Here is a 15,916-nt window from a genome sequence, read left to right as displayed (position 1 = left end):
CACAGGAGGCAATGGCGACACTAACTCTTCTGGGTCTTCATGAACACAAGAGTTACCTGAAGCCAGAGATAGCCTTCTGGATGATTGTTTCTTCTAAGCTCTTGTCAAAAACGTAAGAAAGTGCTGCAATGGTTGGCCCCCACGTCATAGTGAAGAGATCATGGTCATAGCTTCCAGGAGGCACATGGAGAAATATTCCCTCGTCAGTGGCACCACGATGTAGCAGGACATTCCAGATATAGTTTTCCTTCACCAGACCCGTCTGTTCTTCTGGCATCACTATCTCATCATTTCTAAAAGGGAGGAAGGCAAAAAGGTTGAATTTTTTCATTCTGAGCCAAACCTAACATTTACACAGGGCCTTTCATTACATGGTCCCAAAGCTAAGTGATACCTCCTCCGGGCTGATTTTGCCAGCTCCTGAAACATTCTATTTTCCCAGGTCTGCCTGGCTCCCCTGCCCCTCCTTGATACCCTGGATACAAAATTTGGTGGCTCCCAGCAGCACCCATCCAGGGACAGTATTCAAGAAGCAGCTACCTAACTCTACATGTGCAAAATGCCATACATACTGCCATTAGATGATGGGAAATTTTGGACAGCACACTGGCATAGCGTCACCCCCTCCATCCCAAGTCTCACCCCGTTAGAGTGCTCTGCAGCTCTCGTTACTCCCATATAAAAAAAATTAAACTGTTATGCCACTGCAGTCAACAGTACGTATGAGTACCTTTGTATAAGAATAATGCAAATATTCATATTATGCCAAAATCAACTATCAGAAAGCCGAGTAGTACAAAATTAAAGATAAAACAAAGACGACAAATGTATGATGGGTGATTCATAACCAGGGTACCACAGTTCCTTACTCTAATTGGATTAAAGCCATACAATAATAAAATAATTATGGTTCACGCCAAGTAGTACTTGCAGTATCAGGTTAAAATATATCAAAAGCCTAAATACATACTCCCTAGACTTGGGTAACACTGCACAAGAGATAACCCTCTGCAAACGCACAACTAATTGAACAAGATCCTCAAATCTAAGAATAGTAGATTACAGTCAATCTGAGCAGTAGAGGTTTTTCTGCAACAATCAAAAAATAACGTGCTTCAGTTGCCAAAGAAGCAATTTTCAAGTGCTAACAATAATTATAAAAAACCCTCTCAATTTATGCATAAGAAATAAGCTTTTCTCAGTTCCAAGTGCCTGCATATTTTGGCAAGAGCAATCATTACAGAGATGATATAGGAAAACATGTTTGCAGGCAATAGCGTATTTTTTCTAAGAATCCATATTGGATTAATATTAACAGAAGTGAATGGGTTTACTTGGAAAGTCTCAGGGAAGGAAATTATGCTCAAAAGTGAAACGTTGAGATCCTGAAGAGATCATGCACTACTCTGTACAGATTGCAGTACGATTCCACGCACACCCACAGTAATACAGAGAAAACAAACAATTCCTCAATCTCAGCTATGACACTGGTGCAATCTATCTGAAATGGAGCAGTATTGAAACGATACACCAACTATTTTAGCCATAGAACATACTGAAAAAGCTGAAGTATCTGGTGAAGGGAGGATAAAGGGGAGCAGACTGGGACAGAGGCACTAGGTAACTTAAAGATATGAGGATATTCTAAGGGTACTACTAAAAACGTTAGGAATACCCTCAGGGCAGAGAGGCCAACTGACACTAGAGCTCTATTTGAAAGCTAGAGCTACCTGTAAGAATTTCTACATATTCAGTACAGGCAGCATATCCCCATCTTCCTGGAGAAGGCTCAAAAGGGAGGGTCAGCCTAATCGCACTGCCCTGCTTCCAGACAGAGCCACTGCAGATTGAAACTAGCTGAGAGTCAGAGGCGCATCCTGTCTCCTCAGAGATGTAATCCTCTCACAAATTGGCTGGGCCTGGATTTACTGTTAGGCTAGATTTCTGAGCAGCTATTAAAGATCCCTGCCCACAGCTAGCCTGTGCACAAAAGTGCCTCAGCCATGAGGAATCCTCCCCAGATATTGGCCAGCGTGCCAAGAGCTTCAGGGGTGGCAGCAGAGATTGGTGCAGACAGCGGCCTCATATGAAGAGCTCAAAAGCAGAACATATGAAACTGAGAGCTGGACCTGCTATGTCAGGACACCAGTGCTGTCCTGGGAATGAGATACTGTCTCTAGCACTGCACAAAAAGTTCTAAAGAAGTCTAAAGGCCTAGCCTGGAGAACAGAGCCTTCTCAGAGCATTTCTCATGTGCATATCTTGCTCAGCCATTCTTTTGCATGTTGATAGAAGTAATGCATTTTTTAATTTTAGCTTAAGCTCTGTGGATTAAAGTACTATGGCAAGAATCCAAAGACATAAATCCAGTGCAATCACCGTGACAGACTTGTTACCACAGCCCCACACAGAGCTGCAAGCTGGCCCAAGGCAGAGGCACATGATCAGTGAGCCTCTCTGTCCTCTCCAGAGGTTCACAGACCAACTCTGGTTTGCCCTCTGCATACAATGTACGAGATGACAGGTTGATTCTTACTTGATGGCATGGTACATGTCTTCCAATATATCTTGTTCAAAGTCTTTGCCTCCATTCACGCCTTTCAGGTTCTTCCGAAACTCCTGAAAAAAGTAACACCAGTGTTAATTCTTACTATCTCCACCTTTTACTGCTCTGCTAGGATCAACATTCCACTTGTTTTTCTTGGGACCAGAAGGAGATTTTCCTGCATTCTTCAACATGCAGCCTCAAAGTTCAACGACTAAATGCTATTCTTAGTGGCAGTAGGGTGCAGCAACCCCTATCTCTGCTCACAAGGAAAGAACAGAGATACAACATAACACATGCTTAGCTGAGGCTGGGCCTCAGAATGACAGGTCTGTACCACTGCACTGACACTCACAAGACTTGCTCTCTAGAAGCCCACAGCAGTTCAGCAATCTCATTCTTACTGAGTCTTAGGATAGTTTCCTCACACATACACAAGCCTCTTGACAGACTTGGCAAGTTATCTGCTGAGCTCACAATTCTCCAGGCTGCCCCTTGCCCACAGCTCCCCTTTCCAGCTGCGCTCAACTTCAGTGCTGCACACCAGCTTATTACATGCAGGAGTGACGAATGCCAGGGAAAAACAAGAGAATGCCATTGAGACAGAAACAGGTACTACACATTGCTATCAAAACCAGAGCAGGCAGGCGCCTACACCCACCTCCAGAGTCATTGGAACGTTCTGCTTGCGGACATTATGGTTGTGCTGGTCAGTGTTCAGCATAATAACTGCATAGGCCAGGGCAAAGCAGGCATCACTATTAGCAAATGGGGACCCATTTGATTTCTGAAAGGCAAATGGATGCACAAATTAGTCCTACAGGAACAGCAATATCAGCAACCCAAGGCAGCCATTTTGCTACCCACAGTACTGAATCATCTCTGGGACAAACAAAAACCTCAGGCTCTAGCTCCAGATTCCAAAAAGCACCTTGGAAATCCATGTGCTGCTGCTGTCTCCTACAAAACAACAGCTGCTGCCTGCAGGGCACGGTAAGCTTATATAGGCAGTTTGATCTGCCATGCCCATCATGGCAAGCAGCTGCACAAGAAAGAACACAGTTTTGAGCTTTCTGCCCACCAAGTACACACCCTCCAATGTTCTGTGAAGGCTTCCAACAGCCTCTGGATTACAGGTGCCTCTCCTGGTAATCTGAAGGCTTCTAGATAAAGTCGTAAAGCTTCATCCAGTCTTAAACCTTGGAAGCTGAAAGTCCTGCAAGAAGAATGAAATGCAGTGAGAAACTGAAACAGGATGGGAAAGGCAGGACAAACTTACTGACTACAATCTTGTTTGCTTCAGCATCAGAACACCGTGTTTCACAGAGAAAAGAGCATAAAGAAAGGAGGGAGAGGAGAGAAGAAATATACCGCAAACAGGCAAAAAACAATAAAAGGGCCAACAATCCTACAGGTGATTACACATGTAATTGTCTCTCCAGTCTTCACAGAGACGGGCCCTACTGAAAGGAGCTCAAAGTATCATACTAATATATGTATCTAAGGTGTTACCGTATGCAAAAGATGCATAGAATTAAGGCATGGTGGTACACAGAACAAAGCGATACAAATCGCCTCCAGGAACTCGGAAGTTACTCCAGGAACATAACGCCTCCAGGAGCTACTCTTCTACTGCTTTTTTTTTTTAAATCACTGAACTCTTAACTTTCATCCCTTTCTGATTAAAGAGATACAGAAAGATACTCACCCAACAAAGCTCTCCAGCAAGTCTATGTTCTTACGGTCGCTCACAAATTCCCCAATCATCTTTTTGTCCAGGCGAGGATTTTCCCGTAGCCACCTGGCCACCTCATTGTTGTCAATGGGGGTGGCAAGAAGGTTCTTCTCCTGCAGAAACTGTATCCCTTTCTTTGGCTTTTGGTTGAACTGCTCTGTGCCCGTTATCAGGAGCTGAAGGAGACATTCCAATAATTGCAAGCTTGAAATGCATTTCTTTCTTTAGATTGTTCTTGGCATTTGAACCAAAAGCAAATAGAAAATAGACCAACCTCAGCATGATCAAGTTTATCGTACTGTGTAATCCAGCCAGAAGGCTAACCAAGGCCAGGAAATCTGCATTCATCACAAGGATTCACTATCAAATAATACTGGACAGAGCAAGTATGAGCTGCTGTCTTTGAAAAGCTTTGATGTTTCACCAAGCAATTAGCTCTGCTACCCCAAATGCCTCACCTGCTTTAGTATGTAAACACAGCAGAGGAAGGTCTCTGATGAAACACAGGCATGTGGCAAAATCATCTCTACCCAGTTACAGCAGCAACACTACACTCCATGACCTCGTCTGTCTCCTTTAGCCCCAGGCTCTCATACTCTACCTCACTGCCAGGAGACGTGCAGCAAGAATCCATGGCACTTATTCGGCAAGTGCAAGGAAGAAGTGCTGCAAAAGCTTAAACTGAGAACCAGAAAACATTATGCTAGTGAGACATGGTCCTAGGAACAGCTGGTATTCCAGCACGATAAGGCTATCTGTAGGCCACGAAGAGCAGGTGCATTTTTGGTTTTGACCACAACAACTCTGCCCTGCTTGATTCTTATTTTAGGAAACTACTCTGTACCACAGTCACAGTGTAATAAAACACCTCGCTAATAAAGGGTTAACTGAATGTTCTTGGTAGTGTTCAGAAAAACCAAAAGCACAAACAACTGCATGAACTTTACTAAGGCACCAAAATAAATGTCAGTTCCCTGTTAGCTCCTATCACGATCAAACTGCTAGCAATGACCTAGTGAACTAAATTCGTGACCATCATGATTACTAGCCCCCCTGGGCTTCTCAGCACCTCAGAAGCCACCAGCCCTCTGTTCTCTGCTCCCCCTGCCTGTGCGAACATCCTCAAATTGCAATGAAACACAGACCCTGAAATAGCATGGAGCGCACAAGGACCCAGTGAGGGCATAACAAAATAATAACCATGTGCTGCCCTGGTGTAACAGGCCTGCAGGGACTGTATGATACTATCAGCATTTCTATTCAACTGTAAATCCTGTAACCCAAGCCCTAGGGTATTCTGTGGCCTGGTTATACCTCTTAAGACCACCTGAAAGGAGACCAGACTGCTGGCAGTTTGTGCTGCATTTATAATCATGTCAGTCCTCTGCTTCTGAGCTTCTGGTGAAACATCAAAGAAAACTTTCCATTTGATGCATAATTTGTTTTCTGCTTTTATTTAGCTTTTTTCCTCCTTCCAGCTGAAGTAATGTTTAGTACTTTAAAGGTTAAAGGAAGCAGAACACGCTGGTGCCCTGTCAGTATCAACATTACTTAAGCTCAATGTTTTCTGTGACCTGTTTACCTGCTTAGGATGAAACCATTAGCAGATTTAGGGTCAGGAAAGGATTTTCCCTGGGCAAACGAAGAGAGATTTATCAACATATTTCTGCCCTCTGCTGTAGTGTGAGGCACTGCTCTTTTTCTAAGGCCCTAGAACTTTCTCACAAGGAACTCTCAGCCACTGGCAATGCTCTTGATTTCTTCTACCCTTGTTTTCCAGCACAGTAAAGCTGGAGTATTAGCAGAGGTTTTCAGTTAGAACAGTGGAAGCACTATGCCAGCTCCCTTCTTAACAATGGACTTTGATACAAAGTCCATCAGCAAAGCTAGATTTAATGCAAAGCAAAGGGTTACAAATGAAACAGTAACTAAATCAACATTAATTTCTTTGAAATTAGCTAATGCCAAATATCGGTGGTTCCTTTGAAGACTGTGCTGGCAATCACCTCCCCCCACAGTCCTTGTGGCTCGGGAAGCCAGTGAGCATTATCCCACTGCAGCACTGTGTTGCAAGTACAGAACCAAGTTCCTAAGTATTGCTGCAGACTTCCTAGAGAGAAACCAATGCCTTCAATTACATTCAGATCCAGAGTCTGCCAGAGCAGACCACAAAGCACAGATTAGTATGGCAGTAGAAAGAGACCTTTTGTACTTTCTTCGATATTTTCGCTTAATTAAGTTTAAACAAATATGACCAACAGTCCCTTATAATAATGTAAAATAAAAACACCTACGCTGGAGAGAGAAGTCAGAAGCCTTTTAGTCAGGTACAAATGAAAAACCTTTCCCTTTACCACCAATGAATCATTCAAAGACATCGATTCCTGTTTCCACTATATCAGCTGGCTCCTTACCCCACAACTACTATGGCCACTCATGTTTTATCCAGAATACGTGTCATTTTTATATTGAAGTATCGTAATCTGTCACTTCCTAAATAACCTACCTACCTCACATATATGTTGTGCAAAGAGAACAAAATCTGTACAAAGAACATCTGTGAATAAAACACCCCCACGACCCCCAAAAAAACCCAGTCTCATGTAACCCACAGAGACTTTAGATATCTCATTCGCCCACTGTCTCTGGAGGTGAACAAGCAGGCCAGTACTTGATGTTTGGCACAAGACAGCAGATAAATGCAAAGCCATCAGCATGAAGCACCTTTGTCAATACTAGACCTAGACTGAAACCACTCAGGGAATGGAAAAACTGTACAAACTTCAGACTATAACTTGGATTCATGAGGTTCAAAGAAACAGACATCTAGACAAGGAATGGCTTTGCCACAATCAAGACAATCTTTGCAGTCATCCTTAAGATAAAGCTAACAAGGGAATAAACAAATCACAATAGCAGGCTGGACTGTTAATTTCTTCCACGGGCCTCTCTGTGCGCTCCCCATTCACAGCAGGGAACCTGCCCTTTTTGATGGATTATAATTGACCCGATTATCTCCATATAATGCAAACGAGATCCAGCAACTTTCCCACCCAGAAATCAGATGGACCTAGCTTACAAGTTGTGCCACAAAATCTCCCTAACCCCTCTTGCAACTTTTAGCACAACTAAACCAGAACAGATAACAATCACTGCTGTCTCTCCAGTGTAGCAGGATTTTCCGTGACTATTTAATTCTTACCAGCAGAGACTAGAACTCAAAATTTCTGAGGTATGACCAGTCACGCAAAGCCCACATGGGATAGGAAACAAGAACAACACTCAAAGAACCATTTCTGATATATTCCAAATCATACCTTCTTTTTGTTCTTAATCTGCATAAGTTCCTGAGAGCTTGGAAGGACACAAGAAAATCGAGTAGGCTTCCTGGGGGTACTCTTCTCAGCTAGAAGACAAAGCGCCATTACAGTCAAACCTATCCCCAGACTAGCACTCAGCCCACTATAGTGTCCCACCATAATTTTCAGTCATAGAGTCTTGCTGCAATGTGCTTCCCCGCAAATGGCAGTCCCTTTCCTGCTTATTCCATCACTACATTCCTCCCATCCACATTTTCTTCAGCATAATTACATAGTAGCTTCTTGTCTAGGACAATTTCACACATCCACAAGATTTAATTTTCTGGTTATTTTGACTCCCTACTTTACTGATCCCCTGGAGAGCCCTTGACTACCTTAAAAATACTAAGCACCGGTATGAATTTCACACACTTTTGCCCCAAAGTGACCCACCAGATATAACCCCCTCCAAAAGAAATGCAACAGTTAGTAGGCATATATAGCACACACGTAATACACAAATATTCACCATGTGCCTCCTTCTGATTCTGAACACATAATAGCTACAGTGGTCTATAGTATAGCAGGACCAGTCAGCAAACATCAGGATCGTTCTTGGCATGCACACACTCAGAGCGTCAGGGTACCAGAGACTATTACCTGCCTCGCTTCTTCCTTCCAATTCCATGCAGCCTTCCTTCATCTGGTCAGCCATAAGGCACCCACTGGTGGGAAGACATGCCCCAGCTGGATCTGAGGCTGCACTGGAAGGTTTTCCCTCACTGAGTACTCTCTCGTTATCTGTAGAAGTTGAAAAAAAAAAAATCCAAACCAAACAAAACCAAAACAACAACAACAACAACAAAAAAAAAATCAACAAACCCACACATAAACAAACCCATAAGCCAAGGAAACAACTAGCAACAGAGAAAGAATGAACTGATCACTCTAAACTGAGTATGTGCTTATTCAAAGGAGCTCCCCCCAGTAACTGCGATTCCTCAGTATTTTGTCTGCATGAAGTCCATTGCATAGCCTCCTCCTTTTGTGACTGCCAGTCTCGACATGGCCTTTATATAAAGCTCCGTATGAGGGGCACATTTTAGTATCTGTCAATTTTACAAATAGTAAGGTTATTAACAACATCAGTGTGTAGTAGTTATGAAACGTGCAACAGGAAGACTGAAAACCTATATTTAAGGAGCTTACTACGTCAGCTACTAAAATGAGATCTGCAATTTTAGCACAAGACCAAGCTTACTATCAAAATAACAAAGAAAGGAGTCTTACTATTGCTTGTTTCTTTGATGCTGTTCATGGCTTCTGGGCTGGATTTGACAACCTCCTTCTCTTGTTGATGTATGTTACTCAGCACTTTGGCCTGGCAATGTGCCTCAGTGCTATCTATCACTGTCAGCAGTGCTTCCAGAGACAGAAGATGGACAGTATACAGCTGTCCAGAAACTGGGAAGGCATTCTGGGGAAAAAAAAAACCAAACCAGAAGTATCTGTCAGCTTTCATGCCTTTCTCACCGTAATGCGGGAAGGAAGTTTTCACCCACAGCTCGGGGAAGCCTGAAGCATACAACAGAACACCCTAAACCTTTCACACAAAGCTTTCTAGCACATACCCAATGGTTTATCTGCTCTGACATTATTAAAGCATCATGGCTATTCTTTTCTCTTCTGCTTCCAAATGTTAAATGGCCACCTTCACCCCTACAGACTACTCACCCTGAGTCTTTCAACCATTCTCATTCTTAAGTTCTGGATCTGCGCTTACCCTTGTTCTGAGTCACCGCCTTCCCCTCGGGCACCCTGCTGCTCCCGCCTCCCTCCAGCCCGCTGAGGCCGGCAGCCCCCGGCCCCTGTTCCACACCTTGGAGAGCAGCTTGGTGAGCTCCTCAAAGAGGTTGGCACAGTAGTAGTCACAGTCGTAGTTGATGTAGAGCTCGGTCACGAAACTGGGAATCCTCCACAGCTGAACGATGGCTTCCAAAGCCATCTCCTTCATTTCATAGGGCATCTTTGGATTTTCCATAGTGATTATTTCCATCAGCTTCTTGACATACATCTGGCAGAAACACAGGGCAGCTCAGTTTAAGGAAAGAAAAAAAGAAAGCAGGACAGTGAATAGCTTTGAGGGCTACAGAAATAGGTTTAAGATTCATCTTCTCGCATGACACTCCATCTTTAATGATGGTTCATTCTGAAGAAGGTTGCAGAAAGGTTTCAAGTAGTTCTACCGCTCAGTGCACCTGGGTTTACCATTCTAAAAACACAGTATGAAGGCAGGCAGTGCAGCACACCACTCTCAAAGACATCCTAGTATCCATCAAGAAAAGGCCTACACAGCCTACCCATAACCCACCAAGTCATTTATACAAAGGTAAATTGACGTTTAGATAGTACCTTGCTGCCTAACTATATGTATTTAACTAAACTCCGAAAAACTATCACTAGGCATGCAGTGATACTCAAAAAACTCACCTCTAGCTGGAATTTCAGATGCTCTCTCATGCTCTCAAAGAGAAGAAAGCACACCCTGAGCGAGGTTGCATACAGGTTGAGCCGTTCAACACTCAGTAGCTGAACAAGAAAGAAACAAACAAAACCTTTAAGCATTACAGAATTTAGTCATTACGTGCTATAAGGAGCAGTACTGTGGCGCTGCAGACATCACCTGCAACAGCCCCAAGATCCACACTTCGCCTCCCGTAGCAATGGTATTGCAAAAACCAATCCCTTACTCAACCTCCTGATCTCACTTTTTGCTAGTGAGGATGAATATACTTAATTCTCTGCTGCTTGTGATGGCACTTTTCCTACTACAACTTTGTTCTTTTGCCAAGTCCACACATCCTCTTAGTGGAGAAGGAACCTGGGAGAAAACCTGCCTCTGAGATAGCCCTTGTGCAATTAGCAGCTTGGTAGTCCAAAGGTTCTGCCTCCTACTAAGCCGGTAACTTGTATCCACAATTACATCAAAACCAATTATAACAAAACACAGTGTTATCCCACAGTATCAGTTCATTCAAATCACCTTCATCCTTCTTGGCCCTGGTCTCGAGAAAATATCACACTACAACCCCTCTGGCTTTGCAACAGCACTGTTTCACTGGCGCAATTCAGAACCCTCATTGCAAGGCAGCAGAGAGCTTATCTGAAGACTGAGACCTGCCAAACCTCAGAATACTAAATTCCAATAGACTCTTTAGTGCAAATTAGTATCTGACTCCCCAGTGCCATATGCCACGCTAGCATAAGCCAGACTCACTTGAAATAGGTGTCGGCACAACTCTTCCTTCACAAGTCCCAAGAGGGACTGGCAGTTTGCAATGGGTGCTGACTCCAGGGCAACAGTTAGCAGCTGCAGCCCCATGTGAATCATCACCTCAGAGTTGTGGCGGTCATGAGGGTTGGTGAGTGAGATAAGAAAGCGGAACAGTTCTCTGATACACGGTAATCCATATGGGACCAGTGCTGCTCCTAAAGGAAAATGAGAGAGATTATCACTCTTGACTTTGCTTTTGCTTTTTGCAGGTGCCTAAAAAACACTACAAGTGAAATTGTTACAGATCAGCTGAGGAGCAGGAGCTTATAACCCTCTTAGCAGAAAGTGAAACAGAATGGTAGAAAGGAGAAAGGACTTTAGCAACATTGCCCACCTCTCACCTTCTTTTTGGGAAGACTGAGTAAAACGTACTCCTCGGGGATTTACATAGTCCATGTCATGAACCGAGGCAGAGTCAGAATGTTCTGCTACAGATGTACACTCCTCTAGGACCTCAGGGATAGACTCGACAGAAGCTGACTGGATCTTCTCCTCCCTCAGACTTCCATTCTTTGTTGGATTCAGTCATTTGAGAACGAAAGAAGCAAGACAAGAGTTAACAAGCACTGGACAAGCTAAAAGAAAGGCTTATTTGTTCATGGCTCATTCAGAACTATTAAAACTACACAGGTCACTCACAGAAGAGGAGCAGGAAAACAAAATTTAAGAGAAAAGAGTGCCTCTAGATAATCTGCAGCCCTCTCTGCCACTTCCCTTCCATGTAGTTCTTATCTATTTTACGTAACTCTAGGTTGCAAAACTAAGGACTTGACTTTGAAGATACCCCTATAACTTATACGTTCTTACTGCTCGTAAGGTTAGGATTTGGCTCATTTTTTGGTTTTAAATGCTACATAATTTCAACACACTATTTCTACCTATGCCTTCTTAGTATTTTTACCATTCAAAAAATCTGCAGCTCTGAAAGGCTCCCTGCAGCTCTAATCCATCCTCTCAACAGTATTACTGTTGCAGGGGGAGCGGAGACAGTACTGAAAAAAACTTCCTGATACAGGCCTTGGTTCAGGTTAGTTTTATTTTGCAGTAACAGCAACGCACGTGCAAAAACCAACGACTGAATTTCTACAAACTCAGGAAAAAGCGTTCACTAAAGAGAGTGAAATGAGTTCTGCAGATTTCCTCTGTTTCCCTCTAACAGTTTCTCCTTCAGCTAAGGTTGATGGTATTGGCAGGAGTATAACTAGATACATAGATGTGTTGTTGGGCTGCACAGTTATAATTTCTGAGCCAATGGGCATGGTTTCAAAAGAAAACAAAGAATGAACGTTTGTGAATTTACAAATCACTTACAGCCAAGGATGTTTTATTCTGACCCTAAGCCTTGAAACAGAATATAAACACTATGACCAAAGCGAGATAGAAACCCCCAACTGCTTACGCTAGGAGTTGGAACTCTTCTTTATAAATTATATCAATGTACCTGTAGTTCAGGCTGATTTTGATTTTCAGTGACTTTGGCCTCATTTGAAGGTATTCCTGCACTAAGTCCCAAAGAAGTGACTTGGTCCAAGTCTGTCAGGTCTTCCTTGGAGGTAGTCTGTGAGGATAACTCCAAACCGCTGTCTGTAGCGGGGCTGACCACAGATGAAACATTTTCTGAGCTCCCAGAGGAGCTGGGAGAAGGAGCATCTATGAAAGTAACTCCGCTTGCTGATGAGAAACAGAAGAAAAAGATCTGTAGCATTCTGTTCCTCAACCACAAATTCATACATTGTATACAGCAACAAAGAATTACTTTGATTACTACTTCACCCTATAAATGATCTCAGATAGTTATGCATGAAGGCAGAAAATGTAGATAAATTAAATTCTCTTTTGCAAGGTATTAATTAATCAAATAGATGAAGAGGTGAGATACTAGCAGTTCTCGAAATTAAAATAGTTGGAATCTAACAGACTCAGCAAATAAGACAATTCACAGTTAAATAAAGGGTGCAGAGAGTTTCTATAATTAAGAAGAAATCTGAAAGTAGTCCAAAAGGTGTACTTTAATACAATGGCACAACCACTTTAAAGACTTGCATCAAGGTTTAGTCATTCCTTCAAAGCAAGAATTTTTAACTTGATTGGAAAGGCAAGACCTCGTTCTTTAATTCTCCTTAAACAAATGGAATTGCAACAGAATTCAAACAGGTCTAAAACGGAGCAGTGGTATTTTTATTTTTAAGATGTGTGAGATAGTGCTCCAAGAATCTTATGTGGGATTTTTCTAAGGGAAAGATATCTGCAGCTCTTATGGTTCCAAAGAAAACTTTAAAAATGTAAAACAAATATTTAAAAAATATTTTTAAAAAAGAGAAGATATACTGCAGGGCACAGTAATAAAGGCACAAACCAGAGTTATGTTATGAATTTACACATGAATCGTGTACAGTTTTGCACAGTGGTATTTTATTACTGGCTCAATTTTTGGAAATGGCTTGAGTCAGTAGCAGCAGGGCACTTCTTGATTAAGAAATGAAATGGAACACACGATCAATTTTGCAATCCTTTCTTCTTCACCTGATAAGCCAGGATCCTGGCCTAAGAAGCACAATTAATACATTATCTACCACTACAAGGTCAGAGCTAATGAAATGCTTTGTGACACAATTCAACTTCCTCTCTAAAATGTTGCAGGAGTTAGAATACTGTTTAACAGAATTTTATATCTATTTAGAAACTTAAATATAACAATTTATGTAGGGATAAGCTCTCATCTGGACGGATGTTCTGAGTTATATGCAATTTGATCACATTTACTATTTCCTTAGTTTTCGCCAATCATGCTGTTTGTGTAGAAACACATGTGGAATTAGTCACGCTACGCTGACGTTCCCTGTGACAGGATAAGTGTCAGAACTAGGTATTTTACACAGCTATTGTTTCAATTTTCCCACCTGCTTCCTTTCACTGCTAATGTTTATGTCTGAGCCATCGAATTGTAGAGTGTGCAAGAGACAGCAAACTTTGCAGCCAGAGGGACTCATTTACCGAGAGGAGAGGTTAAAACCAGTTACAACTCTTTAGTCTACTCCTATACAACAATAGGATATGAAAGCCCCCAACATTATATTCTTGAGCTCACAGCACTAGTCACATACTGTGTTACTTCTGCAGGCTGAATCAAAGCACATGAAAAAAGATTCAGGTGCATTCCCATTAGTTTCCTGCACACAATCCCCGTTCAGGTACTTTTGCTGTTCCCTCTACTTTTTTCCCCTACATGGTAACAGTCGTAAGTGCACCTCATATTTCCCTGTCCCTTAATGAATGTAGCCTTTTATTCAGATTTCACAGACTGTGGGTGCACATTCAGTCTCTACATCTGTAGTGAGAGACCTGTTCGTTCACTCATCCTTTGAACCTAGGTTTCTGCACATCCCTCAGTTCTACCTGTATATTTTCCCCAGTCACACCTTGCTCTTCCCTCATTACCACCGCACCCATACCCTTTGGTACACCTTTTAGGAATACAGGAAAGAACACGTCACTTAAGTCAGCAGTCTCCTCTTGCAGGAAACCTTCTCCCCAGCTCCCATTGCCCTTAGCTCTTCTCTTGCCAGTGTTCTTGTTCTTAGTTTCTTCCATGCATCTGCTGCACCCTCCAACTCCTCTGTGGCACACTGCCACGTGAATGCCCATAACCTCAGCCACCTCTCCAGGTCTCCATGCCCTTTTGTACAAACTACCCCCTGTAAGGCACACTGAAGGCAGAGAAATGCTGTCAAGTTAGCCATAGGACCATGTTTTCCTCCACCAATATGCATTCCATCTCCTTCAAACTCTCCTGGACCTGAAAAGCTATGGTATGTTTTATTGCTATAGCCACTAATATAAAAAAATCTAATGCAGAACAACATGTTAAGAGAAATTAAACAAAGGCAGATTGTAAAAAGCTCTAGAACAGATGCTGTCTGGTCTTTGGAAACAGATTTCAACTTACCTGTGATGTTACTAGCATTGGCTGCCGGTTGTTCTGCCCCAGCAGAGACCTTAGTTACATGGCGAGGAGGCCTCGGCGACCTCTTTTGCTTTTTCCATTTTGATGATTCGCTGATTCCTCCAGCTCTCATTTTCAACTGAAAACCATAAATCATTAGGAAAAATCAGTATAGCAAAACCACATAGCACGATGGATTACACAAGCCAACCCACAAAGACTGCCTCAAAACCCTCTAAGTCAGGCAACAGCACTTAAATATATCACACAAACTACTTAGCACCTCTAAATCATGCAAACCAGCCCCTGACTCCCCACTACCCACATATTAGCTAACACTCCACACCTGAATCAAGGGACAATTTACTGCAGTTAGTCTGCTATAACATATACTTAGCAGTTCAATCATCACAGCACTCCCTCTTCCCTATCAATACCTCCTAGCTTTGCATTAGGATAAAGAATTCTCTTAGACCTATGGACACACGTCAAATCTCTTCGGTTTTGCCAGTGTTTCCAGACTTCTAAAGGACATAAATTAAATTACGTAAGCAAGTACTAGTTAGGTTTGACATTCAGTTAAAGTTTCACCACCTATACAAGAAGGGTGAGAATGAAGCCTGAACACCTAGTCCCACACTGCAGTCTGCAGCTCTGTCACTTATCCCTTGCCTCAATTCACTCGTCAGCTTCATAGCAATGCCACGTTCACTTTCCTCCAGACATCCTTCACTCTAAAACAGTGCTTCTCTAACGCTCCACTCACTCCTGTTGCACGACACATTGCAGTTACCTCCCTAGTGGTTTAGAAACAAACCGTGTTCTGCCTTCACCTGCCTTCTATCATTATTCCTCTTCAAATCTAAATCTAATGCTTAACATCCTTCTTGACCAGGATCCTACTTCTAGTTCCTATACAGATCTTCGACCAGGCAAACAGGAACTACAGCAGGAGCAATGCAGCCTGCGTGGCACTGGCTGCAGTGTGCCGTTATTGCAGGCACGCACGGATGCTCCAGAAATTCCTAAAAACAATATCATATTTAGTCACATTGGCAAT

General features: G+C 42.7%; 1 protein-coding gene across 3 annotated transcripts in view; it reads right to left on the bottom strand.

Moving 5' to 3' along the window:
• Nucleotides 1–15,916, bottom strand: part of GBF1 (golgi brefeldin A resistant guanine nucleotide exchange factor 1) — a 109,138-nt gene that overhangs the window by 16,262 nt on the left and 76,960 nt on the right. For all 3 annotated transcript variants that reach the window (XM_064463660.1, XM_064463662.1, XM_064463661.1), the window contains 14 exons: nucleotides 14,860–14,995; nucleotides 12,355–12,584; nucleotides 11,255–11,423; nucleotides 10,857–11,068; nucleotides 10,070–10,168; nucleotides 9,459–9,653; nucleotides 8,870–9,056; nucleotides 8,240–8,380; nucleotides 7,598–7,686; nucleotides 4,254–4,456; nucleotides 3,638–3,761; nucleotides 3,207–3,332; nucleotides 2,537–2,619; nucleotides 57–293 (listed from right to left, as the gene is read on the bottom strand). In XM_064463660.1, coding sequence (XP_064319730.1) covers nucleotides 57–293; nucleotides 2,537–2,619; nucleotides 3,207–3,332; nucleotides 3,638–3,761; nucleotides 4,254–4,456; nucleotides 7,598–7,686; nucleotides 8,240–8,380; nucleotides 8,870–9,056; nucleotides 9,459–9,653; nucleotides 10,070–10,168; nucleotides 10,857–11,068; nucleotides 11,255–11,423; nucleotides 12,355–12,584; nucleotides 14,860–14,995 — 2,231 coding nt within the window. The remainder of the gene's footprint in view (nucleotides 1–56; nucleotides 294–2,536; nucleotides 2,620–3,206; nucleotides 3,333–3,637; nucleotides 3,762–4,253; nucleotides 4,457–7,597; nucleotides 7,687–8,239; nucleotides 8,381–8,869; nucleotides 9,057–9,458; nucleotides 9,654–10,069; nucleotides 10,169–10,856; nucleotides 11,069–11,254; nucleotides 11,424–12,354; nucleotides 12,585–14,859; nucleotides 14,996–15,916) is intronic.

Source organism: Phalacrocorax carbo, chromosome 12 (assembly GCF_963921805.1).
Source record: "Phalacrocorax carbo chromosome 12, bPhaCar2.1, whole genome shotgun sequence".
Classification (NCBI taxonomy): Eukaryota; Metazoa; Chordata; class Aves; order Suliformes; family Phalacrocoracidae; genus Phalacrocorax; species Phalacrocorax carbo.
The sequence above is the reverse complement of the archived record's forward strand: the minus strand, read 5'-3'. Positions and strand labels throughout refer to the sequence as shown.